The 27,347-nt window shown below is 36.4% G+C and overlaps 2 protein-coding genes across 2 annotated transcripts in view; one reads left to right on the top strand and one right to left on the bottom strand.

Moving 5' to 3' along the window:
- The first annotated feature begins 6,880 nt into the window (after nucleotides 1-6,880).
- On the top strand, nucleotides 6,881-13,544 carry LOC140169713 (uncharacterized). The gene is given in 7 exon segments (XM_072193010.1): nucleotides 6,881-7,040; nucleotides 8,556-8,740; nucleotides 9,962-10,021; nucleotides 10,024-10,069; nucleotides 11,355-11,422; nucleotides 12,290-12,358; nucleotides 12,539-13,544. Coding segments are annotated over 6 exon segments (690 nt in total). The 5' UTR covers nucleotides 6,881-7,040; nucleotides 8,556-8,598; the 3' UTR covers nucleotides 12,844-13,544.
- Nucleotides 13,545-19,165: 5,621 nt separating this feature from the next.
- Nucleotides 19,166-27,347, bottom strand: part of LOC140169711 (signal peptidase complex subunit 2-like) — a 30,462-nt gene continuing 22,280 nt past the window's right edge. The window contains exon 5 of the mRNA XM_072193009.1: nucleotides 19,166-22,587. Coding sequence (XP_072049110.1) covers nucleotides 22,401-22,587 — 187 coding nt within the window. The 3' untranslated portion in view covers nucleotides 19,166-22,400. The remainder of the gene's footprint in view (nucleotides 22,588-27,347) is intronic.

The raw sequence follows: 27,347 nt of genomic DNA, 5'->3' as shown, positions 1-27,347 counted from the left end.
AATAATTTGTATATAACACACACAAAAATGTTAAGCTACATCCAATGCACCAACATTTCACTCGCTGCGATATTTGATTACTGAGAAAACTCTGTTTTAGAGAACAACTTTATACGTCTTTTATACGTTTTTTATACGTCTCTTTGTGTAACCTTAATGGGGTTAAGTCCTGCAAAGGTCGAGATGAATTCTACTGTAGACATGACTCATGATGACTGCATCATGGTCCACCGTGAGGAAAGTGCACGAATCAAAATTCCAAGTTTATTTTCTTAACCCTAAATACATTGCCAACACTAATTATATTCGTAGTAAACCGATACAATTATGTCTATTTGAGACGTTTCAGTTCAGTTTTGTATTACGTCACGGGCCATACGTACATTGAATAAATTAGTATACATTACAAATCGATGTTCATGGAGTTCCTCGTGGTGCAGCGGTAGAGCATCTGACTTGTAAACTATAGGGGAAGGTGGGGCATAACGGACCCCCGGGGCAAAACGGAACCACATGGAAAAATAGGCCTTGGCAATACTACTGCCGTCTATGCAAATTATATTGAGGAACACAAGTATGGCTACGAGGATTTAAAACAAAAATTTTATCTGAAACAGTCCACTGACATTCGAGCAAGATCGAGTCAAAAAATTACTACCCGTGAACCCGTCTGGTGTAAGATATGTAGATGTTTAATGTGCTGAAATTTTACTTCATTAAGTGCAATATCAGATATTTATTTAGTAGGGTTGGCCACGGTCAAAAAAAATTTTCTTGCTGAGGTGAAGGGACTTTGGTTGGAGGTTACAAAAATGCATTTCGAAATTTCAGCTGAAGTCCGTTGCCATGGCAACGGCCCGATTTGTGTTTTTTACCATTTTCGCTTACTTTGGAGCTAAAAAAAGTGAAAATTGCCCTTAAAAGGACGCCTTGTTGCCTTAATATACAAGTTGGTATTTAAAAATAAATTGTATCATAAACAAGCCCCATCCTTGTTCTATCTACAAACGAAGTTGTGTTTAGAGATTCGTTTTTTAAATATCGATTTCGGGTCTGGCAACACTGCAAGTTTTTCAAATTTGAAAAATGCCATTTTTTACCGATTTTGCCGATACGAAAAATTAACTTTTGCGCTCACCTAGGATTTTGTCGTTATGGTTATTGGTAGAACATACCTTGCCCCCAACATATATAATAAGAACAGCTTGGGGAAATTTATTTCTCTAAGGAAGGTGTTGCCAGAAAAACATACATTTTGTAAAAATTCCAAATTCTCATAAAAAGAAAATTTGCTGCATTTTGCCCTAGATTTAGCACATGTGATGTAATGAGTTGTATGTAGAGTCAGTTTATCATCATGGTCAACTATTCTGAATGTTTCGAAACAATAAATGAAGATTAAGTTTAATGCGGTGTTGCCAGATGCCCAAAATTATGAAAGCTACATTACGCAAAATAGCCCAAATAGGGCTAAGTTTTCATGTATGAATCAAGTCAATCAAGTCAAATCACAGTCTATTATTATAAATCATTTTATCATAATTTTCACCTGTTTTGAATGTTTGGAAACAAAAAAGTTCATCATACAGTGTTGCCAGATGCCAAAAAGTAGCAAAGGTAGCCTACAATTCTGGTTTACCCTGTGCACCATCTGTTTTTAATACCATTTTTGGTTTACCGTGCGCACTCTATTTTCATAAACAGATAAAAGGACATTTTTTCCAATTTGCCCCGAATTTAGTACATGTGATGTAATGAATTGTATGTAGAGTCACATTATCACCATGGACAACTATTCTCTATGTTTCGAAACTTTAACTGGCAGTGTTGCCAGATGCCTAAACTATGAAAAATAGGACCAGTTTTTATGTATGATAAACAATTTCTTTGATGATGCATCTAAAATACAATTAAATTATAATAAATTATGATATGACCCCTTAAACTATTTGTTTAAACTAAAACCCTGGGGACCGTTCACAAACACTTGTTAGGGGGCCTGAAAAAAAAAAAAGGGGGGCTGAACATTTTTGACCCTCCTAAGGGGGGGGAAAAAAGAAAAAATGACCAGAAATTTTCCTGGGAAAATTGAGTTTATATGCTTTTCTATGGGGTTGACCCATAATTTTCATGTCAAAAAGGGCACTGAAATTTTTGAGGTCTGTAAAGGGGGGGGGGGCCCGAAAAATTTTCGCGATGAAATTTTTTTGCATCATGCCCCCCCCCCTTACAAGTGTTTGTGAACGGTCCCCTGTTTTCAGACGAAAATTTGTATGTTGTTACAAGGAATTCAAAATAATTTTATCATCAAGGGACCCACATAGAGGAATGCGACATCGATCGTGAGCCAATCCGCATTCTGTTGGCTGCAAAAGCCGAAGATCAGAATGAAATTCTGAAACGACCATGACCAGATATTTTTCTTAATTTCTTGGTAAACTTAAAACGTATTAAAAACGCCAAATTGCAGTCACAAAATTAATAAAATTAGTAAATCACCAAAGCGAATGGTAACAAAGGTATGCGGAAACAAACTGCATTATCAATAACAAAGTATGTGCCCAACGATTTGTCTTTGGCATGTCGCTTTTTTGAAATATCACCAAAAATGTTAAATTTTGGGAAAAACACCCCAAAATTGAGAACAAACACGAACCTTCCAAAATAAATACATAATTATTCACACTCGGCGCCCCAGTCACTACCTGCTGCTGTGATTTGGGGTAACTCGTTGCTTCCCCTCTTCAGATACCTGTACTTCAAGTATACCCCACGCCTGTACATCAAGAATGTCTTGTTAAACTCAAACTTATGTTCTGGGAACACTTTTTGATCAAATACCTGGTCATATAATCATGAAATTGGAACACTGGTAAAGAGTGTATGTGTATTGAAAAGATTTGATTGGCCAATTTCTTTTCCAACTTTTCAGCAATATCTGAAATGAAAATGAAAATTGGCGATACTGAGGACTTATATTAAAGTAATGAAATTACAATTTTGTTTGTAAACATGTTTACTGGAAAGTTTATGTCAATGTTAAAGTGGTTATGGGAACTGGAATGAGCGTTTTGAGCGTTTCGACAGCATTTTTTGTGGGACATGAGAGCACATCAAACATATCGAATTGCATTCTGAATACGAAGAATGTCTTTCTGATATCAAATAATTTTCATTTTATGAAATTCACGATATAATACAAATTTTATGACAAATTATTAAAATTTGATATTTTTCACATTTTGGAGATATAACAGCCCTCGAAGTAAGTTTTATAAATTTAATGATATAGTCTTAAAGTGTATGTAGCTGGGAGGAAAAGCCGATGATCAATTGAAAATTTTGACCTTTCATATTGAAGATATGGATTTTTTTCCCAAAACGACCTAATTTTTTTTTGGTGTTTTGGGGAAAAAATCTATATCTTCAATACAAAAGGTCAAAATTTTCAATTGATCTTCGGCTTTTCATCCCACCTACATACACGTTACGTAGAAATCATCAGATTTATAAAGTTTACTTCGAGTACTGTTAAATATCAAAAATATCAATTTTTAATGATTTGCCATAAAATGTGTATTACATTGCGAATTTCAAAAAATGAAAATCATTTGATATCAGAAGGTCATTCTTCGTATTCAGAATGCAATTCTATATGTCTGATGTGCTCTAATGTCCCACAATAAATACTGTCCAAACGTTCATACCCCTTCCCTTAAGTCAAGTACAAGGTTTAAAAAGCTCTGAGATTGTATGGTATGTATGGTGTATTTTTTACAAAATCCTGGCAACACTATGTTAAACATTCACAACTGACAAACAGATATAATAGGTTAACATCGTAATTTATTATAAATTATTTGTATTTTAGATGCATCATCAAAGAAATTGTTTATCATACATAAAAACTTGTCATATTTTTTTTATAGTTTAGGCATCTGGCAACACTGCATTAAAATTAAAGTTTCGAAACATATAGAATAGTTGTCCATGATGATAATGTGACTCTACATACAATTCATTACATCACATGTACTAAATTCGGGGCAAATTAAAAAAAAATCCTTTTATGAAAATATAGTGCCCAGGGTTAACCAGAATTGTATATATTGGAAACACAGGGTACACAGGGTAAACCGGAATTTTACATATCTTTTCTACTTTTTGGCATCTGGCAACACTGTATGATGAACTTTTTTGTTTCCAAACATTCAGAACAGGTGAAATTATGATAAAATGATTTATAATAATAAACCGTGATTTAACTGGATTGACTAGATTCATACATGAAAACTTAAACCTATTTGGCCTATTTTGCGTAATGTAGCTTTCATAATTTTGGGCATCTGGCAACACCGCATTAAAATTAAACTTCATTTATTGTTCGAAACATTCAGAATGATGATAAACTGACTCTATACAACTCATTACATCACATGTGCTAAATCTAGGGCAAAATGCAGCAAATTTTCTTTTTATGAGAACTTTGAATTTTTACAAAATGTATGTTTTTCTGGCAACACCTTCCTTAGAGAAATAAATTTCCCCAAGCTGTTCTTATTATATATGTTGGGGGCAAGGTATGTTCTACCAATAACCATAACGACAAAATCCTAGGTGAGCGCAAAAGTTAATTTTTCGTATCGGCAAAATCGGTAAAAAATGGCATTTTTCAAATTTGAAAAACTTGCAGTGTTGCCAGGCCCGAAATTGATAATTAAAAAACGAATCTCTAAACACAACTTCGTTTGTAGATAGAACTAGGATGGGGCTTGTTTATGATACAATTTATTTTTAAATACCAACTTGTATATTAAGGCAACAAGGCGTCCTTTTAAGGGCAATTTTCACTTTTTTAGCTCCAAAATAGGCGAAAATGGTAAAAAACACAAATCGGGCCGTTGCCATGGCAACGGACTTCAGCTGAATTTTCGAAATGCATTTTTGTAACCTCCAGCCAAAGTCCTTTCACCTCAGCAAGAAAAATGTTTTTGACCGTGGCCAACCCTACTAAATAAATATCTGATATTGCACTTAATATCGGATTCCCAAATAATTGTGTATATTGTAAACACGAAGGTACTAGCTTTGAGCTGTACCGTATGTACTGCATGGCCTATATGCTACGATGTATTATGCTTGCAACCTATTTCTAAAAAATCGGGTATGGGGCAAAACGGACCCCTAGGTGTGGGGCATAATGGAACAGGGTTCCGTTTTGCCCCGGGCGTTTTGTCCCACAGATGGGTTCCGTTTTGCCCCAATTGGACATAACACGTCTTCACTCAAGGAAATGTAGGCGTTATCTAGGGGCCTACTCGGGCATGGTAAACACTTCGCTGAAACATAGACATATAACTAGACCTACAGATAGAATTAATGATTAAAAGTTACTCCACAGAGATGGTAGGCCTACTTAATATTTATTTCTAATCAAATATTGGTCATACATATTATAGGCCTACAAGAAGTTAACCACTCACTCCACAGAGATGGTAGGCCCACTTAATATTGTAACTAAATCTAGGCCTACATATAACTAGGCCTAGGGCCTACCGATGGAACAACTGATATAAGTTTGCACCAGGCTGCCGTTTTGCCCCATAGGGGGTTCCGTTTTGCCCCGATAGTGGGGCAAAACGGATTTTTTTTTGTTGAAAATATTTCTTCATTTTTATAAAAAATTGTAAGATTCAAGTTATATTGGTTAATGGTATATTAAAGGTAAATACAAACTTCAACTGAACATTTAATTTTTAGTCATATTACTTATGGTGACGTCACAGAGCATCCTCAAAGTTAAGTGTTCCGTTATGCCCCACCTTCCCCTAGGCTATATTGAGGGTCATGGGTTCGAATCGTCCGTAGTGCTATTTATTATTATTACTTTTCCTCTTCTCTTCTATAAGATATGTTCAAAAAAAAAATTTTATCTCAACTTATTTATTCAATGTATTCAACTGCATTATCGTCATATATTTATACCAAAGATCTATGAGTGGATTGGAAGGTGAGCGGGTCTTTTGGTGAATCTCAATTCTTTCTTCATTTCTTTCTTTCTTTCTTTATTTTCGTTTCTTTTTTTCTTTCTTTATTTTTGTTTCTTTTTTTCTTCACATTGCCAATTTACACTTCTTCTGTTTTGCATCATTATTAAAATGTCTTTTAATATATGAAATATTAAATGAATAAATCTCGATTGATTGATTTCCATGTATAAATGCTTTTTTATATATATTATTATAGAAATTTATAGGCCTAATAGTGCATATGCATATTTCGCAACCTCGGTTCAATAAAACCGTCCATATGAAGTTCGCCATACGATATTTTATTTGTTTATATTTTTCGGGATTTCAACTTGCTTGGTTCAGAACACATTCAAGTATTCCCCCCCGGTATTCCCCTGTCCACTGAGCCCCCCCCCCCCCCTAATGTTATGCCTCCACCCTCCGAAACAAACGACGCTATTTGAACGTTCAAGTCTTTATTAAAGTCAGCACCAAGCGTATGTTGACATCCCTGTAACAGAGACGAGATAATTGTTTTCCCAATGTTTACCCAGGCATAGCGGTTACTACAACAAGATCGATGTAACCAGCTGATCGATGTACTGTAAAACCCAATATTTTCGCGATTGTCATAATTTTGCGAATTTGATGACAGATTCCCTTTCAATTTTAATTGGCACGAACATAACTACTGGACAAAATGAATGTAATGCTTTAATATTTTATTAAAATCTCAAACATATTACTTCCAATAGGCCTATAGTGAGTTATTACAGTTTTTTGAAAAAAAGTTTTTGCGAAAATTTGTGATTTAATAAAGCCATGTGTAGTGTGTGTAGTGACAGAGTGGTATTGGTAGCTAAGCTCACTGGTCTTCACTGGCCTGGCATCGACAGTACAGCCATTACTCTTTTCTTTTGCTGAAAGCGCTGCGCTGTTGACATCATGAAGAGGGTGAATTGCGGACTATGACAATGACAGATCGACTGATTGTTTGTAAATAAATTGAGGTCTAAATTCGTCCAAAAGGTAAGCAAATGATGATGATTTTATATCATAGTAGTAAATAATGGTAAATAGTAAAACCAGTGATTGGTATAAATGGTTAGTAATGGTAGAGAACTCAACCCTTTGGGAGCATAATAATATTATTACTATAACAAGGAATGGCACTCTACATTTCATTTCTGAAGAGTGGGGTCTTGTTTCAAGACCTCACGAAACAGTTCTGTAAAACTGCAATGTAATTTTGTTCCTTATTTGTAATTAGATATATACATTTAGGCCCGGCATTTAGAAGCTATTCTTACTCTAGTAATAATAAATCACTTGTTGCATGTTTGTAGCTTTTGAATCCCCAGGCTTCTCTCTCAAATGTAAGGGGCTGTGCAATAATTATGAGCCCCCCGGGGGCATAAAATTTCCAAACGGCTCGCCAAAAATCGCTTGCCCTCCCCCCCCCCTCTCGGCCCGCCAAATATTGCTTTGCCCCCCCCCCCTTGCACATGCAAATTTTTGGGATCCAAATCATAAATGGTCTATATACATGTTGCGAGCGCAGCGAGCAGGGCACCCCATGAATGTGTGCCAAATATCACTGCCCCCCTATCGGCTTGCCAAAATTTCGCTTGCCCCCTCCCTTTCGGCTTGCCAAATATTTCTTGCCCCCCCCCCCATTTTACCCTCCCCCAGGGCTCATAATTATTGCACAGCCCCTAAAAAAAGTGAAGTGAGAAGTGTAAAAATCATTTAAGGTATATTGCGTGAAAATCACTTACTACATAAAAGACTGGGAAATGACATCCTATATATTAAAAATGTCCCTTGGTTATAGTGTTTTCCACTCTTAGTTTTGGGAATGGTTTCACTCTTGTATGAGTGATTTTCACTCTTCACTCTTTATAGGAGTGACTCACTCTTGTGCAGTGATTTCCATACTTGCGAGTTTTTCACTCTTAGAGAGTAAGTATTTTTTTCACATTACTTGATATGTAACAAACATTGAAGGCAAGGATATGTAATAGGCCCGGGTAATAGGTATTTCTTTACAAAAGAAACTATCAAAAAAAAATTTTTAATCTACTGAATTATGTCTGCAAATTATACACTGTATCTGCAAAATGACTAGTATTGACTTTCAAAAAACTGTGAAGTGGGCAGGCGAGAAGAAACTCAACACCATCTTATGTATAGGGGGCATTAGGGGCTATCATTTTCTTTGGAAGGGGGTCCCAAATATACTGAGATCATAAAATTTTGGGAAAGAAAAATAGGGGGGTTCATACAACTTTTTTGATGACCAAAATGTAGGGAGTCACAAGATGACAACAGATAAGAGTGTTTATTCAAAAAGATTGATTTCAATCCAATTTTTGCCTGTCTAGGGGGTAAGGTGCATTGGTGGTGGGGGTCATAAAATTATTATCGAAATAGGGGGGTAGCAATTTTATTGATGCCTTCCGAAGAAAATGATAGCTCTCTTAAAAATAATGTGGTATCGTGTTCATCACAATCATGACATATCAATTTTGTCCAATTCAACAGATTTTCGAAAGCTTCATCTCTCCCAGTTCATCTCTACAGCAATATGGTACTGTTTATCAACATCAATGTTGGGCAGGAGGTAGAGGTTTATTATCAAGGTGGCATTGAAAAAGGAATGGTCAAATACAAAGGAGGTCTTGCTAACACACAGGGAGACTGGGTAGGAGTCCAGCTAAACAGGCCAGGTATGTGTGTGTGGGGGGGTAAGTGGGATGTGAGGGTGTGGGGAGGGTAAGTGGGATGTGAGGCTGTGGGGGTTGAAAGAGAAGAGAATGTTTTGTCCCATCAATTAAAGCCATATTACCGTATAACATTTGCTGAGGAAGACACCCTCGCTGAATTTTTAAAGTTCCCTTTTTTACACAATTAAATTGTACTTTATTAAACCAATATACCCTGCAAAAATCAAGACTCTATCTAGGTGCTGTAGTTTTGTCAAAATCCGAGATTTTGAATAAAACGCCGGAACCGGCGCTTTATTATTACAATGGAATTATTAGTCGAACGCATACACAATGTTCATAACACACAGTACGTACACGGCGTGCGAGACGGTGACATACACAACAAAGGGTCGTAGCACAACATGACCTAAGGAGTGGTACGATAGCGACATGTGCGCTGTTAGTAAATTCAATTTTCTTTGCTTTGCCATAGTTTTCGGCTCAAAAATAAAAGGGGATATATCTGACAGTAAAAGCTAACATTTTATGGCAAAGAAATGCTAATCGATTTTGTTTGAAAATGTTATAATATGGCTTTAATGTTCATTTCGTCGACGGGTCCTTGAAGAACTTTAGCAAAATTACCCTTGATTAGAGAAAAGCGAGGGTAATTAATTTTGTTTCACTGGTTTCATTTTCTGATATTGGATTTCATAATTTGATCTTATATACCTCGACACCTGCTGATGTTTGACCTTTTGCATGTCAACACATTCCTGGTGCTCTGGAGGTCAGCTGGGCAGGGGAGTGAGTTTCAGGGCTGGAATTGCCAGAGGGCATATAGTTGGGTGACCCAAGTGAAGTCCAGCTGGTTAGGATGACAGATTGACCACTGTGTTTTTAAGACTAACTTTCATGCTCATGGCAATTGCCATGGCAACTGGCTGTCAAAGCTGAAAACATTTGAAGAAAGCATGGATTCAAAAGTTTTAAGGATATGTACATGAAATGTTTAATACATTTTTGTGAAGTGATCCGATCCAACCAGCTCAAAAACATGGGGGTGCATGGTCATATCCTGCCTTACAACCATATCTTCTATATTATTAAAAAAGACATAAATATGGTTCCAAATCTTTTTGTTTTACAGTGTTCAAATTGTTTTTAAATTTAAACAAACCTTTAATTGCTCTGAAACATATAATAACGTATATATTTCTGTTTATTTCTTCTATGTTTCAGTTGGTAGACACAGTGGAATATACAAAGGCAGACAATATTTCACATGTCCTAATAAATGTGGTATTTTGTACATCCAGCTAGAATTAGATTCTGTGCACTCAGAAGAACGTAAGTAAATCATTTTAAAGACAATTAAATTGTCACAACTTGATTCTTTGAGTCAAATTTAGAAATTGTAAAATCAAATTTGGGAAAAAATATTATCTGTGAAATCAAAATATTGGAAATAATGTTTTAGATTGGTAGTGTAGTAGATCAATAGTTCCCCTTATACCACATACTCATGTTACCATAGCAACCACAAGCAATGGTGACTGCCTAGCTCACACAACTCAGTCAATATCCAAGCGTCCGTGGCAACAGTGACTGGACTTATACAGAGGCAACAGTGACTGGACTTATACAGAAGCAACAGTTTGTTCCAACGCTAGTTGCAAATTGTAATAAAATACCATGAAAGAAGCAGAATTAACAGAAAAAAATCCATGGTTACAGAAATATAATTAACAAAGGAGTTGATGCATAAACAGACTCATAGTGAGGATTTATTGTGTATACATGTACATGTATCAACATGATCAAAGGGGCTATAAAGTGGACCTTATGTTAATTAGCTTTAATTGTTCCTGCAAAAAATGGCTGGTTTCAATGTTTTTACAGAAAAATCAGATCTTTTTATTTGGAATGGCATTTCTAGTGAATCACACCCCTGGTTACAGCTCTGAAATTAACATTCCGCTACAATCTGCTTTTATAAATGTATGCATCTGTTGATTTTATTTTAGTTTGATCTTTATTTGAATTTTACCTTTAAAAACTGAGGCTAATTTAAATGACCTTACAGAAAAAAAACCAGACTTTTTTTATTGGCATTTTAGAGGGGTACATAACATAACACCCCCTGGCTACAGCTTTGAAATTTTATTCTGCTCAAATCTGCTTTTATAAATGTATGCAGCTGACTTGATTTGATTATTAAATGAAAATTAATTTCTTTAGCATGAAAGTGATCATATTATCAAAAACAGCACATATTTTCTTATGTTCCTTATTATAACAAGTTATAATATGCCTATTTATATGTGGTGTGATCAAGCATAATCAGTCTGAAGTCAGACATATTCAATTTTCAGTTTCTTATCGGGTTGTAAACAACATTCGCAAAGCTATGTTTTGCAGAAAACCCATTGAAACAAAGGAAATACATGTAGGCCTACCTTTGTTTGGTTATATCTCAAATCAATATATCGGACTGATTTTACTTGATCACATCACATGGGCGGCCTTACACTCTAACTAATCAGATTTGAAGATGGCTTTTATCGGCCTTTGCATCCCAGCCATTCTTTTCTCCTCAAATATAAATTCATTTTCATGTTCATTTTATTTGCAGATATTTTAATCATTACCGATCAGTAAGCCCTGTGTCTTTTGTAGATGATACATTATTTGGCTCTGGAGGTAGGTACCTGCACAAGTAAAAAGTTCTAACATAATTCAAGCATAAAGAGTTAATTACATAAATTAGCTGGAGTAGGATGCAATAAGCATAACTAGCTTAGAATTCTATAGTATGCACTTGCATAAGATGAACTTCCTAATAATATGTGATAGGTACCAGTGATCGAACCCCATTTATATTAGAATTAAACGACATAACGTTCTAACGTTCACAAATCACATCAAAAACATTAAAAACCCATGAACTACGTTACTGTGAGCTACGTTACGCACTCATCCACGCATCTGTAAAACTTCTATGAAATGGTGAAATCGGTTTTACATTTCACTCAAATGATCTTTTGTTTGCTTTTTATGACCTTGGATTAAGTAAAACCAGCCCACTTTGGAGCCGGTAACGTAGCTCACATTACATTGAGTTTTAGTGTTAAAAAACATCATGACTTCCTGAAAGAAAAATATGCAAGTGGTGTTGGCAATCTTTTACATCTGAAAGTAGTGATACATTTACTCTTAAAAAACACAAAAAGCAGGTCTTTTTGAACAACTTTTATTTTTTCAATTTTTACAGTGGATTGGCACCCAATTTTGTAGAATGAGCGATATATTCTGGTCTCAGCAGAAACAACCTGGGAAAGGTGGCTTACCCAGAAAGTAACATAACAACCGTCCGCTCACTAGAGAGCAAAAAGTTAAATTTCATGTTTTGAAAAAGCTGTTGTAACTTTGGAGGGGAAAAACATTCATAGTGCACAATAATTTATTTCTGTCATGTATCAAGATGTGAACCCTTAGTCATGCATTAGTCTTTAAATTGCGAGTCACTTTTTACTGTATTCAAAAACAAGTTTGCCTCTTAATTTGCAGACGCACAAAGAGACCCAACACCGTCAGTAGGAACAGAATACTTCAAATCAGCTAAGTCAGGATTCAATGGTAAGTAGCTGTTGTTTCATTTTTTATATTTATGTAAATCCTGAGGATAAATTTGCTTGCTCATTTATATGTTTGGTAATGTTTCTTAAAAAGAGCTTCTGAAAAGTTTATAACAGTTCTTGTTTTGTAATATTTTTATCATAAATAAGAAAACACTACTTTGCCTTTTTCCTATTACAGACCTTTCAGCATCGTGGAGTGCCGGACAAAAACAAAAACAAAAATCCACCTACAGCGTTGAACTATCACAATCATTTAATCTTGGACACCCTGTAGGCCGGACTTTTACTCCTAACAAAGAACAACGCCCAAAGTCTGCACTAGAAACAAGATACGGTCGGATATCGCCCATGACTAAATTCTTTGATACCCCTGATGCCCCGTTCATTAGTAGCCCTACTGTGCCAAAGACGCATAATCCGTCGCAGTTTCGTAAAAAAGGAGCATGGTTAACAGCCCAGAGACCGCTGGAATGGTCTCTTTGAAGGCAGAAACAATGTTGAATTCAGCACTGGATGGGTGTAACATAATGAACACATGATCTGCTGCAGTTTCGTTAAAAAAGGAGCATGGTTAACAGCACAGAGACCGCTGGAATGGTCTCTTTGAAGGCAGAAACAATGTTGAATTCAGCACTGGATGTCACCTAATGAACACATAATCTGGGGGAGTGTTGCAGTTTTGTAAAAATGAGCAATGTTAACAGCGCAGAGACCGCTGGAATGGTCTCTTTGAAGGCAGAAACAATGTTGAATTTAGCACTGAATGTCACCTAATGAACACATAATCTGGGGGAGTGTTGCAGTTTTGTAAAAATGAGCAATGTTAACAGCGCAGAGACAGCTGGAATGGCCTCTTTGAAGGCAGAAACAATGTTGAATTTAGCACTGAATGTCACCTAATGAACACATAATCTGGGGGAGTGTTGCAGTTTTGTAAAAATGAGCAATGTTAACAGTGCAGAGACAGCTGGAATGGCCTCTTTGAAGGCAGAAACAATGTTGAATTTAGCACTGAATGTCACCTAATGAACACATAATCTGGGGGAGTGTTGCAGTTTTGTAAAAATGAGCAATGTTAACAGCGCAGAGACCGCTGGAATGGTCTCTTTGAAGGCAGAAACAATGTTGAATTTAGCACTGAATGTCACCTAATGAACACATAATCTGGGGAGTGTTGCAGTTTTGTAAAATGAGCAATGTTAACAGCGCAGAGACAGCTGGAATGGCCTCTTTGAAGGCAGAAACAATGTTGAATTTAGCACTGAATGTCACCTAATGAACACATAATCTGGGGGAGTGTTGCAGTTTCGTAAAAATGAGCATAGTTAACAGTGCAGAGACAGCTGGAATGGTCTCTTTGAATGCAGAATTAGCACTGCATGTCACAAATGAACACATAATCTGTTGCAGTTTCGAAAAAAAGGAGCATGGTTAACAGTGCAGAGACCACTGGAATGGTCTGTTTAAAGGCAGAAACCACATGCTAGATATAATCAAAATAACATTTATTCCGTAATAAGGTAACAAAAAAAACCCCTGTTCTATGGGCAGACAGACCTTTCAAGTAGGGTCAGTCAGACATTTCTGGAGGTTAAATTTACCTTATAATATCACCAAATCTGAAAAATCTTAAGATTAATCCAAAGATTTTTGCAAATTTATTTTGTATTTTGTAAAAATATTCAGCCAAAATTAATTGATTTTGGCCCCAAAATGTCTGATCTTACATGATTTTGGCAATATTTGCAAACCAAACAAAAAATTCTCCAAAATGCAAGATTCTGGGTCGGTCGGATCCGGCCTGTAGAACAGGGAGTTTTTTTGTCACCTATAGGGAGGATGGTTAACAGTGCCGAGACTGCTGCAATGGGTCTAGCACATAAAATTCAATAATGAGCTGAGATAAAACAGCTTATATAGCGTGCTTTTAACATCTTCTCGATAAATCCATTCTAAAAAATGGTTTGTTCAATTAAAGCTTTTGACATCACAAGAGAAAATTTTGACATTGAATATTCAACTTATGGGCAATTGCAACATAAAACAAAATGGGGAAAACATAATGAAAATGTTTCCAAAACTTTGCTAATTGGCACACCAGGCTGTGGATAATGACTCCCAAGTAGCCCGATTTTCAAGATTTCAAAAAAGCACCCAATAAAGGATATTTGGGTGGTTTGACCTGAATTTAGAACATAAATCGTAAGGAAGTTGCTAACCGATCAATTGCATTCCTGAGTTGCAGTCTCTTTCCAAAATAAACATCTCAAAAAAAGTAACTAACCCCCCTTAAATAATGGCCATTATTCAAAAAGGGACTATTGTATTACAAATCTGTAAAATGCGTTGTAAGCAGAATTTATTTCTGCGTGATTTTGACACCTCATTTGATACGATGGCCTAGAAAACAATAAAACACTAGACTTAGCTGTGGTCTAAGACCACGAACACAGCCGTGTTGTGACCCCTTAATGACCTTTGACCCCAAAATATATGAAAACCCCATAGACATTGGCTAATGTCAATGTATGTGTGCATGTGGCGTCACTTTGCTATGTTATTTGTGGCAGAGGCATTTAGAAGGAATTTCGTTTTAGACCGGAAGTGACCCCTTAATGACCTTTAATCCCAAATAAAAAAAATACCAGAGATACACTGGATAACCACAATTCATATGTGAACATACCGTTACTGTCCAATGTTTTGTTTAGCTAATAAATATTTTTGAAGGTATTTCGTTTTATACCGGAAGTGACCCTTTAATGACCTTTGACCCCAAATCTGTGTACACCACGTAGACACTGGGTAATGACAATGCATGTGTGCAAGTGGCGTCACTGTCCTACGTAATCTGTGGGTGAAGATGCATTTTAAAGGTATTTCGTTTTATACCGAAGTGACCCCTTAATGACCTTTGACCCAAAATAAAAAATAAGGCATATACACTGGGTAACCACAATTCATGTGTGAACATACCGTTACTGTCCTATGTTTTGTTTAGCTAATAGAAATTTTTGAAGGTATTTCGTTTTATACCGGAAGTGACCCCTTAATGACCTTTGACCCCAAATCTGTGTACTAGACTGCTGCCCTCAGTCGTCAACCGTCTGGATTGACGACTGAGAAAACTACATGGAAAAAAAGTGACGGATTTTGCAACAGGATTCCTGTGGCATAGAGCATGCGCAGTTGTGTCCAAATTGACCTTTTGACCGAGTTTGTTGTTTTTAGAAGTTCTGAGCGCGATCTTGTCACAGCGGCGCAGTACAGCGACGCGGTACACGGGCGCCGCTAGTCAGTCGCGCTACGGCGCACAACCAAAGTCGCATTGAATATTTTTCAGAAGTCCGTCATGGTATGGCCTGTAAGATAATCAGTCGTCACTACGAAGCATACACAGTACATGCGAAGTGTAGACGGCTGATTGGAATTAGTCTATCTGTGTACACCCTATAGACACTGGGTAATAACAATTCATGTGTGCAAGTGGCGTCACTGTCCTACGTAATTTGTGGGAGAAGATGCATTTTAAAAGTATTTCGTTTTATACCGGAAGTGACCCCTTAATGACCTTTGACCCAAATTTAAAAAATACCACATATAAACTGGGTAAGAACAATTCATGTGTGAACATACCGTTAATGTCCTATGTTTTGTCTACCTAATAAAATTTTTTGAAGGTATTTCGTTTTATACCGGAAGTGACCCCTTAATGACCTTTGACCCCAAATCTGTGTACACCACATAGACACTGGGTAATAACAATTCATGTGTGCAAGTGGCGTCACTGTTATACTTAAGTTGTGGGAGAAGATGCATTTTTAGTTGAAATCACGTGTATGACCCCTCGTGACCTTTGACCCCACAAGTTTCATGTGACATGTAGGGGCACGGTCAATGATCATTGTGACCAAGTTAGGTCAAAATCGATGTAAGCATGTGAGTGCTAGAGCAAATGTAATGGTTGACAGAAAGAAGAAAGAACCTGTAAGAAAAAAGACACAGCCGTGACTAACGTCACGGCTGTGTAACTAGTCAATTTAATGTAGTGAGGTCCAGATTTGAAAGTTGCACTTACATAATAATAGTTACATTGTAAATTGGAACTGACACCAATTTTTTTCAGGAATACTTGTTTTGTCACCTATAGGGAGGATGGTTAACAGTGCCGAGACTGCTGCAATGGGTCTAGCACATAAAATTCAATAATCAGCTGAGATAAAACAGCTTATATAGCGTGTTTTTAACATCTTCTCGATAAATCCATTCTAAAAAATGGTTTGTTCAATTAAAGCTTTTGACATCACAAGAGAAAATTTTGACATTGAATATTCAACTTATGGGCAATTGCAACATAAAACAAAATGGGGAAAACATAATGAAAATGTTTCCAAAACTTTGCAAATTGGCACACCAGGCTGTGGATAATGACTCCCAAGTAGCCCGATTTTCAAGATTTCAAAAAAGCACCCAATAAAGGATATTTGGGCGGTTTGACCTGAATTTAGAACATAAATCGTAAGGAAGTTGCTAACCGATCAATTGCGTTCCTGAGTTGCAGTCTCTTTCCAAAATAAACATCTCAAAAAAAGTAACTAACCCCCCCTTAAATAATGGCCATTATTCAAAAAGGGACTATTGTATTACAAATCTGTCAAATGCGTTGTAAGCAGAATTTATTTCTGCGTATTTTGACACCTCATTTGATACGATGGCCTAGAAAACAATAAAACACTAGTCAATTTAATGTAGTGAGGTCCAGATTTGAAAGTTGCACTTACATACAATACAAAAACAGTCAGATATCATTACACAGATTTCCATACAAATAAGGTGTCAAAATGTGCAGAAATTAATTCTGCTTCCAACACATTTTACAGATTTGTAATACAATCGCCCGTTTTTGAATAATGGTCATTTATTTAAGGGGGCTTAGTTACTTTTTTTGAGATGTTTACTACATTGTGGTATCGCAATAAAGTTACATTCCTGTTGGGTTGAGTTGCGACAGAAAATGGCCGTTATATCAGCAACGCAAGGCAGATAGCATGACCTTTAGTCAGCATTTTGCCTGCTTATGTCGCTAATGCAACACTTCAAACATATTAAATAGTTTGGTTCTTGTCCATTACATTTAAATCTTAAGGGATGGGGTATGAACGTTTGGACAGTATTTATTGTGGGACATTAGAGCACATCAGACATATCGAATTGCATTCTGAATATGGAGAATGTCCTTCTGATAAATAATTTTGATTTTAAGAAATTCGCAATGTAATATACACATTTTATGGAAAATCATTAAAAATTGATATATAATTTTTGATATTTAACAGTACTGAAAGTAAACTTTATAAATCTGATGATTTATACTTGAAGTGTATGTAGGTGGGATGAAAAGCCGACGATCAATTAAAAATTTTGACGATATGGATTTTTTTCCCCCAAAACACCAAAAAAAATTAGATCTTTTTGGGAAAAAAATCCATATCTTCAATATGAAAGGTCAAAATTTTCAATTGATCGTCGGCTTTTCCTCCCAGCTACATACACTTTTAGAATATATCATTAGATTTATCAAATTTACTTCAAGGACTGTCATTACATATCAAAAATGTGAAAAATATCAAATTTTAATAATTTGTCATAAAATTTGTATTATAACGTGAATTTCAAAAAATGAAAATTATTTGATATCAGAAAGACATTCTGCGTATTAAGAATGCAATTTGATATGTCTGATGTGCTCTCATGTCCCACAAAAAATTACGTCGAAATGCTTAAAACACTCATTCCAGATCCCTTAATGTGTTAAATTTGAATGTTATATCTTTAAATGATTTAATCTTAAAAGAACAATGTAATTTCTAGGAAAATGATGTACTATTGTTTTTATATTGTTTTAAGCTGTATTAGATTTATTATTCTATTTTTACTAGACAATTCAGAAGTTCTTAATAAATAAACAATGAAACATGAAAATTGGCTTGTATGTTTTCCATTACTTTAATGAAAAAGTTGTTTTTTGTTCTTATCACCAAACACTATACAATACAATGACACTAAAAGTAAAACACTTGTCTTTAAGGGGTACTACACTTGTGGTAAATTGTGACTATTTTGCATTTTTATCAAAAAATAATAACACACTGGTAACAAAAGTTATGTATATTATTGGGGCAAGGAATCCAATTACCTCACTGAAATTTCAGTGATTCAAGACAAGCGGTTCAGTAAATATGATAGGATATGAGGTACATCCTTGCTGTACCTCTTTTCTTGTCATAAATAACGAACCGCTTGTCTTGGGTCACTGAAATTCCAGTGTAGTAATTGGATTCCTTGCCCCTATAATACAGATAACTTTTTGCTGCCACTGTGTTAGTTTTTGAGAAAAATGCAAAAAATAGACAAAAATTATGGAGGGGTGTAGTACCCCCTTAAGATAAGAGTTCAATAAAGAAATACCAGTGAAAACCTGTCTTGTAATCACGGAAGGGAGTTGGATCCCCTTGGAAGAATATTCTCATGCAAAAAGTGATACCCTCCAATGAGAAAATTGTCAAATGGATGGAGCTCACAAAATGGCTGACCTGGTTATGACCATGTTCATCACAACAACAACAAAAAGTCTCGACAGATAAACAAGCAATATTGGATTCTTAAATTGTATCATGCAAACATAGCATGAGTACATGTATTTTTACAATTGTGATCTTTTTCATTTTTGATCCCCTTTGTTTATGTTTGTTGAATACATTGACTTATACTGTAATTAGTGTAGAAACAGAAACAACAAAATGTCTTGCATTTAAAATACAGTACATTTATTTTTGATCTACAATCATTAAAACTTATGAATCTCTGCTCCCCATTCCCCCAATTCAAAAATTGTTCAAAGCCATGTTGTTAATCTGTGAGGCCCTCCAACATGAACAAGGAAGAGTGGCAGGGTCTGTACTTCAAATACTAGTACATGACAGACTTGATAAACAGATTTTAAAAAGACTTGTTTTATACTATTGATATGGCATACATTGGAATTATTGTGAGCAAGTGTGCCAACTATTTTTTACTTGTTGTAGATACACTTATTTTATTAGTATGTCAGTCAACCTGTTCCAAACATGTATATAACCCTGTCCCAAATTGAATCCCACTTCTCCCCATCCAAGTAACAAACCCCTCTTGCAATATTTTTTTCGAACATATACCAATTTGAACGTTTTGTAGTACTGCAATGAGGGATGGAGTTTTAAGGTGTGCGATCGCACACATTAAATCGCCTGTCCGAATGTGATTTATAGCACACCTCAATTCCTAAACTTCTTACTGAGTGCAATTTAATAGCACACCTGACAGCCTGCCTGAACATTTTTAGAAGTGCGATTTATAGCATGCCTGTTATTTTCAAAACTCAATCCCTGGTGCCATACTGAATTGTTACACATCGGGCCAAAATTATCTACTACGTAGAAGGTACACTAATTTGCCCTCCATGACATGCAATCATGACAGACTATTAGTCTGTCTCGTCTCAAGTTGAGAGTAACACCATGATTTTGCACTGTCAGATTTGAATCATACGCGAAAATCCTGCGGGGTGCCGTATTATTCACAAGCATAGAAGGGTGATTGTTAATACGTTGGCCACACAACCATGTAAATGCACTGATTCAAATCTGCCACAACAAAATCCAACATGGCGTTACTCTCAACATGAATTAAGACACACTATAGACTTTATTATTTGTTTATTTCACTCTCGGACACCACATGTACATAATAAGCAACAAGTACACCCAACATTCCCTTCCACAGGTTTACATGACATTGTAAACTATGCATGACTCGAAAACATTAAGCCAATCATGCCACGCAATTGAATGTTGTTTCTATTAGACAGTGGCTTGGGTCGCAGCTTCTATGAAGTATGTACACATGTTGGCATGATACCAAATGTGTACATAAACACCAGTGTCTGAGAATTAAATATATCAACAGTAGCCTTCTAGAAACACAACCATCCCGGTTAGAAGATAATCAGCCAATACTGCCCGAGGATGGTAACAGGTTGTTACTGAAAAAGTGAACAATTTCCTCCATTTTCCATTGAAAGTTTAAAAACTACTTTTTTTAGAAATAGTAATTTAATTAACCCCTTTTGTAAACCTTAAACCAGCTTGAAATTAAGACCCTTGCTTGGCAAATATAGAAGCCTCATGACTGAAGCTGGAACAAAACAACTTTGACAACAATTATAACCAACAAAACTTCTTACAAGATTAGTGTGCAATTTGGTCAAAAATTGAGAAAAAATATACCAGCTAACATCTAGAAATACCTAAAAAGAGGAATGCATTTTAAATACCAGTTCCAATTACATTAGTATTACAATATTAAAACAAACAAAACAGAAAATCTATATTTTGCACCAATAACAGCTGAATTGTACATTTTGCTCAGTGCCCACTGTATGTGTTAACCCTGGTTCCGGCACTCTGTGCATCCGCGGGTACTCATGCTCGTCAGAAATTTCACGAAATTAGGGGGTATTTTGAGATAAAGAAATACGATTCGCAAAACACAAAATATGGATATTTTTCATACCAATTGTTCGCTAAATTGAAAAAAAGTGCTCTTCATTATGAATCACATTGTAAAAAATCATTGTAGTTTCATTATTCTTCATTATGAAATATACAAATCATCTCATAATTTCATTATTCTGTTCAGCGCACATCATATCATATACTATCAAGTATATTATGATGCATACAACAGTGGGTGCCGTGCATCCTATGTGTTTCTGTCAGAAAGGGGTACATCAAAAATAGCATATTTTTTTGCATTTTAGCAAAAAAGGGGCATTGTTAAAGGTCAAAAATTTTGCAAAGTCGCTAAAAATAAGGGTGTCTTTATCCTGAAAACATTGCGAAATGAGATGCAAAAGGGGTGTTTTCAAAGATTGCAGACGAGCATGAGTAAACTCCCCCTTCACCAGATGTATGATTTTTAGTTTCAGCAATGGATAGAATGTGCATTGTGATCATGCAAAATGTTCAAAATGTGGCAGCAAAATTAATTTTGAATACCAAATAGTACACACAAGTTTTTGTTGTTGTGGATTTACTGCTTTGGTCATGTACACATGTTCTTTCTTCACACGGACTACAACATGAAATTATTTGATGTAGCTCATTTAAGCTGGCAATAAACGGGACAATCACTAGTTTTCTAGTTTTGTCAAAATATTTTGCAAAACTGCTCCACCGATTGACGAGTAAGCATGTAAGTCAACTGGGTTATTCCAGTTAAAATACATACCCCTATGGAAGACATGACCATGGTCTCTCACACGGGGAGGGTGAATTTCAAATTGAATTACCACAATGGGTGGCTCCATTTGAAATCTACACCCCCTGTGTGGCAGATTAAGGTTATGTTTTTCATACGGGGTGTATGAATTCCAACTTGAATACCCATTTGAACATTATCAATAAACTGTTTTGTAATGGTTATCCTAAGAATTGTCTGCTTGGACTAAGAGATATCTTAACCTTGGTTTTTTTCATGCCTATTATTATGTTAATCACAATTCATCACAATTCTGATTTTGGGATATTTTGAAGAAGCATCATTATACCAAATGGCAAGTGGGAAAGCAATTCAATAAAGACAAACATGAAAATCTGACATTTATGAATGTAGGCTTAAAATATGTATGTGCTTTATTAATTTTAATAAATACAAATTTGGAAACCAAGGTTAACATTATATCCATAAGCACAAGCAGAAAATGGGCAATTCCATTTGAAATCCATACACCCCCTATGGAACACATTACCTTAATCTTTCAACCAGGGAGTATCACATCACACAAAATGCCTCTTTTTATGCATGCCCACTTATACCACAGCACAAGCTTTGCTCAGTGAAACAAAAATATGTCAGGGACTTTCAATAAACTGACTTTGCACCATGAATGCCTACAAATAACCCAAAGAATCTGGTGCAAAGTCTACAACAGAATAACCATGTTATTTGTCTTTCTTTTCACTCAGAAGACTATCGTGTAAACCACAGATGTCGTTTTTAAACACTTCTAATAAGAGCAGGCCATTTTCATCATACCATACCCCCACTGATTTGGTAAAGTTGTTTTCTCTCTCTATCTGTGATTGGCCGTCTGTGTAACGTATCACTAGTGTGTACTGATCATCAAACCTGCAAACAAAAGACAAGAACTTGTGAGTACTTTGTGTTGATTGGTTACAAGGAGACTTTTATTATTTATTGAGCCAATCAGCAACATGGTTAAAAGGGGTGAAGAGGATTGAGCTCAAATATAGGTCATTCAGATGAATATATCACATAATTAGCCAATACGAAACACTGTAAGTTCAGAGGGGGCTTTAAACATTATTTTATAGTCTAATCTCTTTGGTGTCCACAGACTGTTAGTGTCAGTGCAGTAGAAAATTCAACTTTCCTTGAATTTGGGGTAACATTGCCCAAGCAGATTTCACCATGATTTGACAAACATGTTTAACCTATTTATAAATAAATATTTCATTCTAAAAGTGCACTAACAGGGTATGCTACAATAGTGCAGGAAAAACATGTACTTGTGGCCTTTGAACATGTTTAAAGCAAAACTGCCAAGAGGTTTACAAGGCAGTTTTGCTTTAACCATGTTCACGGGCCAATGGCACATGGGAGGTTTTTCCTGCCCAACAGCGACTGACATAAGTTATAAAATGAAAGGTCACAGCAGTTAAATGAAACAGCAACCTTTTAGGGCCAAAGTAACATAATAGACAGGTCAAAATTTGAGAATTTGTACTTACTGGAGGCATTTCGTGTTAAAAGTGGTTAAACAAGCTTTTTATGATAATTCGGGGGTGCTGAATTTGAAAATGCTGTTTAACCGGTCCAGTTTTGGAGTCTTAGCCCTCAAAATTAAAAAACAAAATGGCCGCCATTTTCAACATATTTTTGATGATAACTTACATTTTAAACAGCATAGGAGGTTAAAAATTGTGGCAATATTCATGTTTATGATGCAGAGGAACCCAAATTGATTGTTACTGAAGTTTCAACTGGTATGGTTTTGCAGCCATGTTGAAATCCAAAATGGAAGCCATTTTCATCAAGTTTATGCATTTTCTGCTATAACTTGGATAGTAGGCAACATAGAAGTTTAAAAATGATGGCAGTACCCATGTATTTAATACCAAGGATTACAATTATCTGTAAGTTACTATCTGTTGTAACTAGTTACGGTTGCCACCATCTAGAATTCCAAGATGGCCGCCATTTTCATCAAGTTTCTGCATTAATCCTGTTATAACTTGGATAGTAGGCAACATAGAAGTTTAAAAATGATGGCAATACCCATGTTTTTGATACCATGGATTCCAAATTATCTGTTACCTACTACCTGCTGTAACTAGTTAGGGTTGCCACCATTTAGAATTCCAAGATGGCCGCCATTCATTTGGCAATTTCTGGGTGTATTTCAAAAAACTAAATTGTCATCGTTTTCATAAGGGTACATTACTTTCTCTGGCTAAATGCACTTTTAATTTTAAGTTAATATTAAATTAGTTTTCCAAGTGCATTTGAAACGGTTAAAGATTTTCCAAATTAGCTATTATACTTTACACCGTACAACTCATGAAACTGTTAACATTGGCACTTAATGTTACTTGTTCCCGTTAGGATCTTGGAACTATTTGATTCTTTCTATTTGACCTTTCACTTTGTAGTTCAGTGATTCCTAACTTTAATTGATGCCTTATAAAGTCTCTTCTGTTTCTGCACTCTTGTTGGCTCTTAAATGCACATGCACAACCACCTGTGCACGTTAGCTTAGCTTTCATGCAGCTGCAATTGAATATATGAATACAAAACCCACCCAAGTCCATACTTTGGCCAAATCGGGAAAATTGTTGCTATACATAGGCCTGTCATATGTATGAAATTCATCCTTTGTGACAATTGAGCATGTGAAAAATAGCATGTATGAAACAACCACCCAAGTCCAAGATTTGAGTCTTATAACACATTGATTGAAATCCAGTTTGTATAAAAGTCCATTTGTAACACATTCATTGCTGGAGAGTGATTTTTGAAGAACAAAATGGGTTTAATCAAGGAAAGTGTGTGGTTTATATTACATGGCAGTATGCTTATCAACATTATACATACTTGTGTGCTTTATTTTGTATTATCTTACTGGTGGTAATCTCATTCCAACATTGTTGTCTTTGTATATGATTAAAAAAAACACCCAAGTCCAGCATTTAAAATGAACCCTCACGAAGTCCCTGAAATGCTGATCGTCATACGTACCTAATACAGTTTAACCCAATCATTTGCACGTAAAACGTACCATATTGACCTGGTAAATCTAACTGAAGGAATTAAAATGATACACAGGTTTATTTCTCAAAATCACTTCCCATGGACTTGGGTGGGTTTTGAATTCATGTATTCAATTGCTTATACATCCATCGGTACATTTGCATGTTGGTGGTAGGTTCTCCTGTGGACAACCCTTTGAGAATAGTATCACACGTGCCTTATCACATCTGTGCACATCATCTGGCATGCACCTTATACAGACGGCAAATGAATTGTGCCAAAACACCTTCAATGTTGTCTTTTTGCCGTAGCCAGCAAGCTGTGACACACTGTCACAACCAGTTATGAAATAGCAGCAAAGCTTCCACTTGGCAAGGCAGCAGTTCCTGATGGATTTTGTGGATTGGGATGTATTTGGGCTTCTTACAAATCCTGCCTTCATCCACAGCTGTGTGCATAGCATCTTGTCAAAATGAGCAGCCAGCAAGACAAGTACGTCAGTGTCACGTACTGAAACCACTACAGCTTCAGCATTTGTGTTAATGCAATGAAGTACAAAGCGAGTATCAGTCTCCTCATGGTTGGCCTGTAGGGGTGTTCCATCCCTGAATCTGAAGATCTAACTTCTGTGATATGTGTAAATCCTCCAGCCAATACGAGTATTGTGGGTGCATTTGATACAGCATTTGTCATAAGCTGTTAAGATAGGAGCTTGGCAAGATTTGCGGTATTCTCTCCAAGTGAGAGAAAGTTAATCCAGTTATTCGGTAGGAACGTTGTGGTTTTCTATTACCCCCGTATTAGTGGTGTTGTTTACGGTGGTGTGCTTGGAGTGCCAAGCACTTTACATTGGTGAAACCGGCCAATCCCTGCAGAGTCGCATATCCCAACTTAGACGCGGTAGTTCAAGTGGCAACGATTCAGCGGTCTACAAACATCTTGAGGGCAGCGGTCACAGCTTTGACATTGACAAAGTTGTCATTTTGGACCGTGAACTATGTTGGTTCGAGCAGGGAGTCAAAGAATTAGTGTGGGTACGAGCCGAACACTCGTCCCTCAACAGGATCGGGGGCTTTAGAGTGAATCTGTCACATGGTTCGGATCGGGTCATCAAGCAACTTCCTCATCGATTGACCTCGGATGACCGTAAATCATCCATGGGGGTATAGGGGGTAAATTCCTCCAATATTTTGACAGGGGGGATGGTACATATAATCATCCCCCTCCCAATGTTGACGCCTATATATGTGTTTCAAACCAAATTAACATGATATTTGGCCATTTTAGCGCAAATTTTCGCGTGCATATGTTCCACTTTTACACCATAGTTCATCACTTTAGCTTAAATTTATACCATAATCTTATTCTGTTGCCAAAAAGTGCTGGATTCACTATACTTAAAGAACTTTTCGAACCCCTTCCCATGTCAAAAAGAAATCTATGTCACTAGCACTGGCCAAACCTTTGGTTGCAATATTCTACAGTACAGGAGATGGTACTCCCTTGCTGAAAACATTGAATCTGAGGCGATGTTCTCCTCATCGAGGTTGTCACCCTCTTTCCTGGATGGTGTAATCTTGTTGTACACACTTTCCAACTGGGAGTGTTCCATTATCAGCACTTGCCTAATTTACTTGATATACAAGTTCTCAAGTTATAAGAGAGTACCCATATCTGCCGGGCCATCTGCCTAATGCAGTGATACTTCTTGTGATACCCACAATCCCACCGCTCCTCTTCCCAGTACCTCTTCCTTCAACCATTCTTGCCTATAATCAGGGGATACTTAGTTGAATTTCCGCCAGGACTCCTTTACAACGAAATTTCCTGTCTGAAATTCAAGGGGGACTTCTGGTGGAAGGCAGTTCATTCTGCCATATAAGTGGTACCCCATCTGGCATAGTGGTATGATCATACCTAAAAAGAAAGATCGCATCCTTCTTTGGGCATACAAGTGGAGATCCCAGACACCATCACACTGTGCTCTGATGAAAGCTAGAGAATGCTCACCATGGCCATATTGCCAGATGGTGTGGACAGATGCGATAAGGCTCGGGTGATACTATTTTCAAGGGTTGTCCACAGGAGAATCTACCACAAACATCTGATGCAGTAAGGCTTCACGCTAAGTATGCACATTACCAGGCTTGTATTTGGAAACAAGCAGTCACCATTTCTCCTATTCTACCCCAAGTAACTGACATGGGATGGACCTACATAGGTAGAACCTTGGTTCCACAACTGATGACACTACCTCCAATTCCCAAAGCATGTCGCGAGATAGTTTCATGCATGTATAAGAGGCAATTGCAGTTGCAGAAAGGCTAAGCACATTTAAAAAACAGCCAACAAGAGTGCAGAAACAGAAGAGACTAAAGATATTAATCAGCATTTGGAATCACTGTACTACAAAGTGAAAAACAAATAGAAAGAATCGAATAGTTGCAAGATCCTAACGGGAACAATTAGCTGTAAGTAAAATAAAGTGCCAATTGTACCAGTTTTATGAGTTGTATGGTGTAAAGTATAGGCCTAGTAGCTAAAAGGCGGCCATTTTGAAATCTTTAACCTTTTAAAATCCACTTGGAAAACTAATTCAATATCACTGTTTTTGTTCT

Source organism: Amphiura filiformis, chromosome 14 (genome assembly GCF_039555335.1).
Source record: "Amphiura filiformis chromosome 14, Afil_fr2py, whole genome shotgun sequence".
Lineage (NCBI taxonomy): Eukaryota > Metazoa > Echinodermata > Ophiuroidea > Amphilepidida > Amphiuridae > Amphiura > Amphiura filiformis.
The sequence above is the reverse complement of the archived record's forward strand: the minus strand, read 5'-3'. Positions and strand labels throughout refer to the sequence as shown.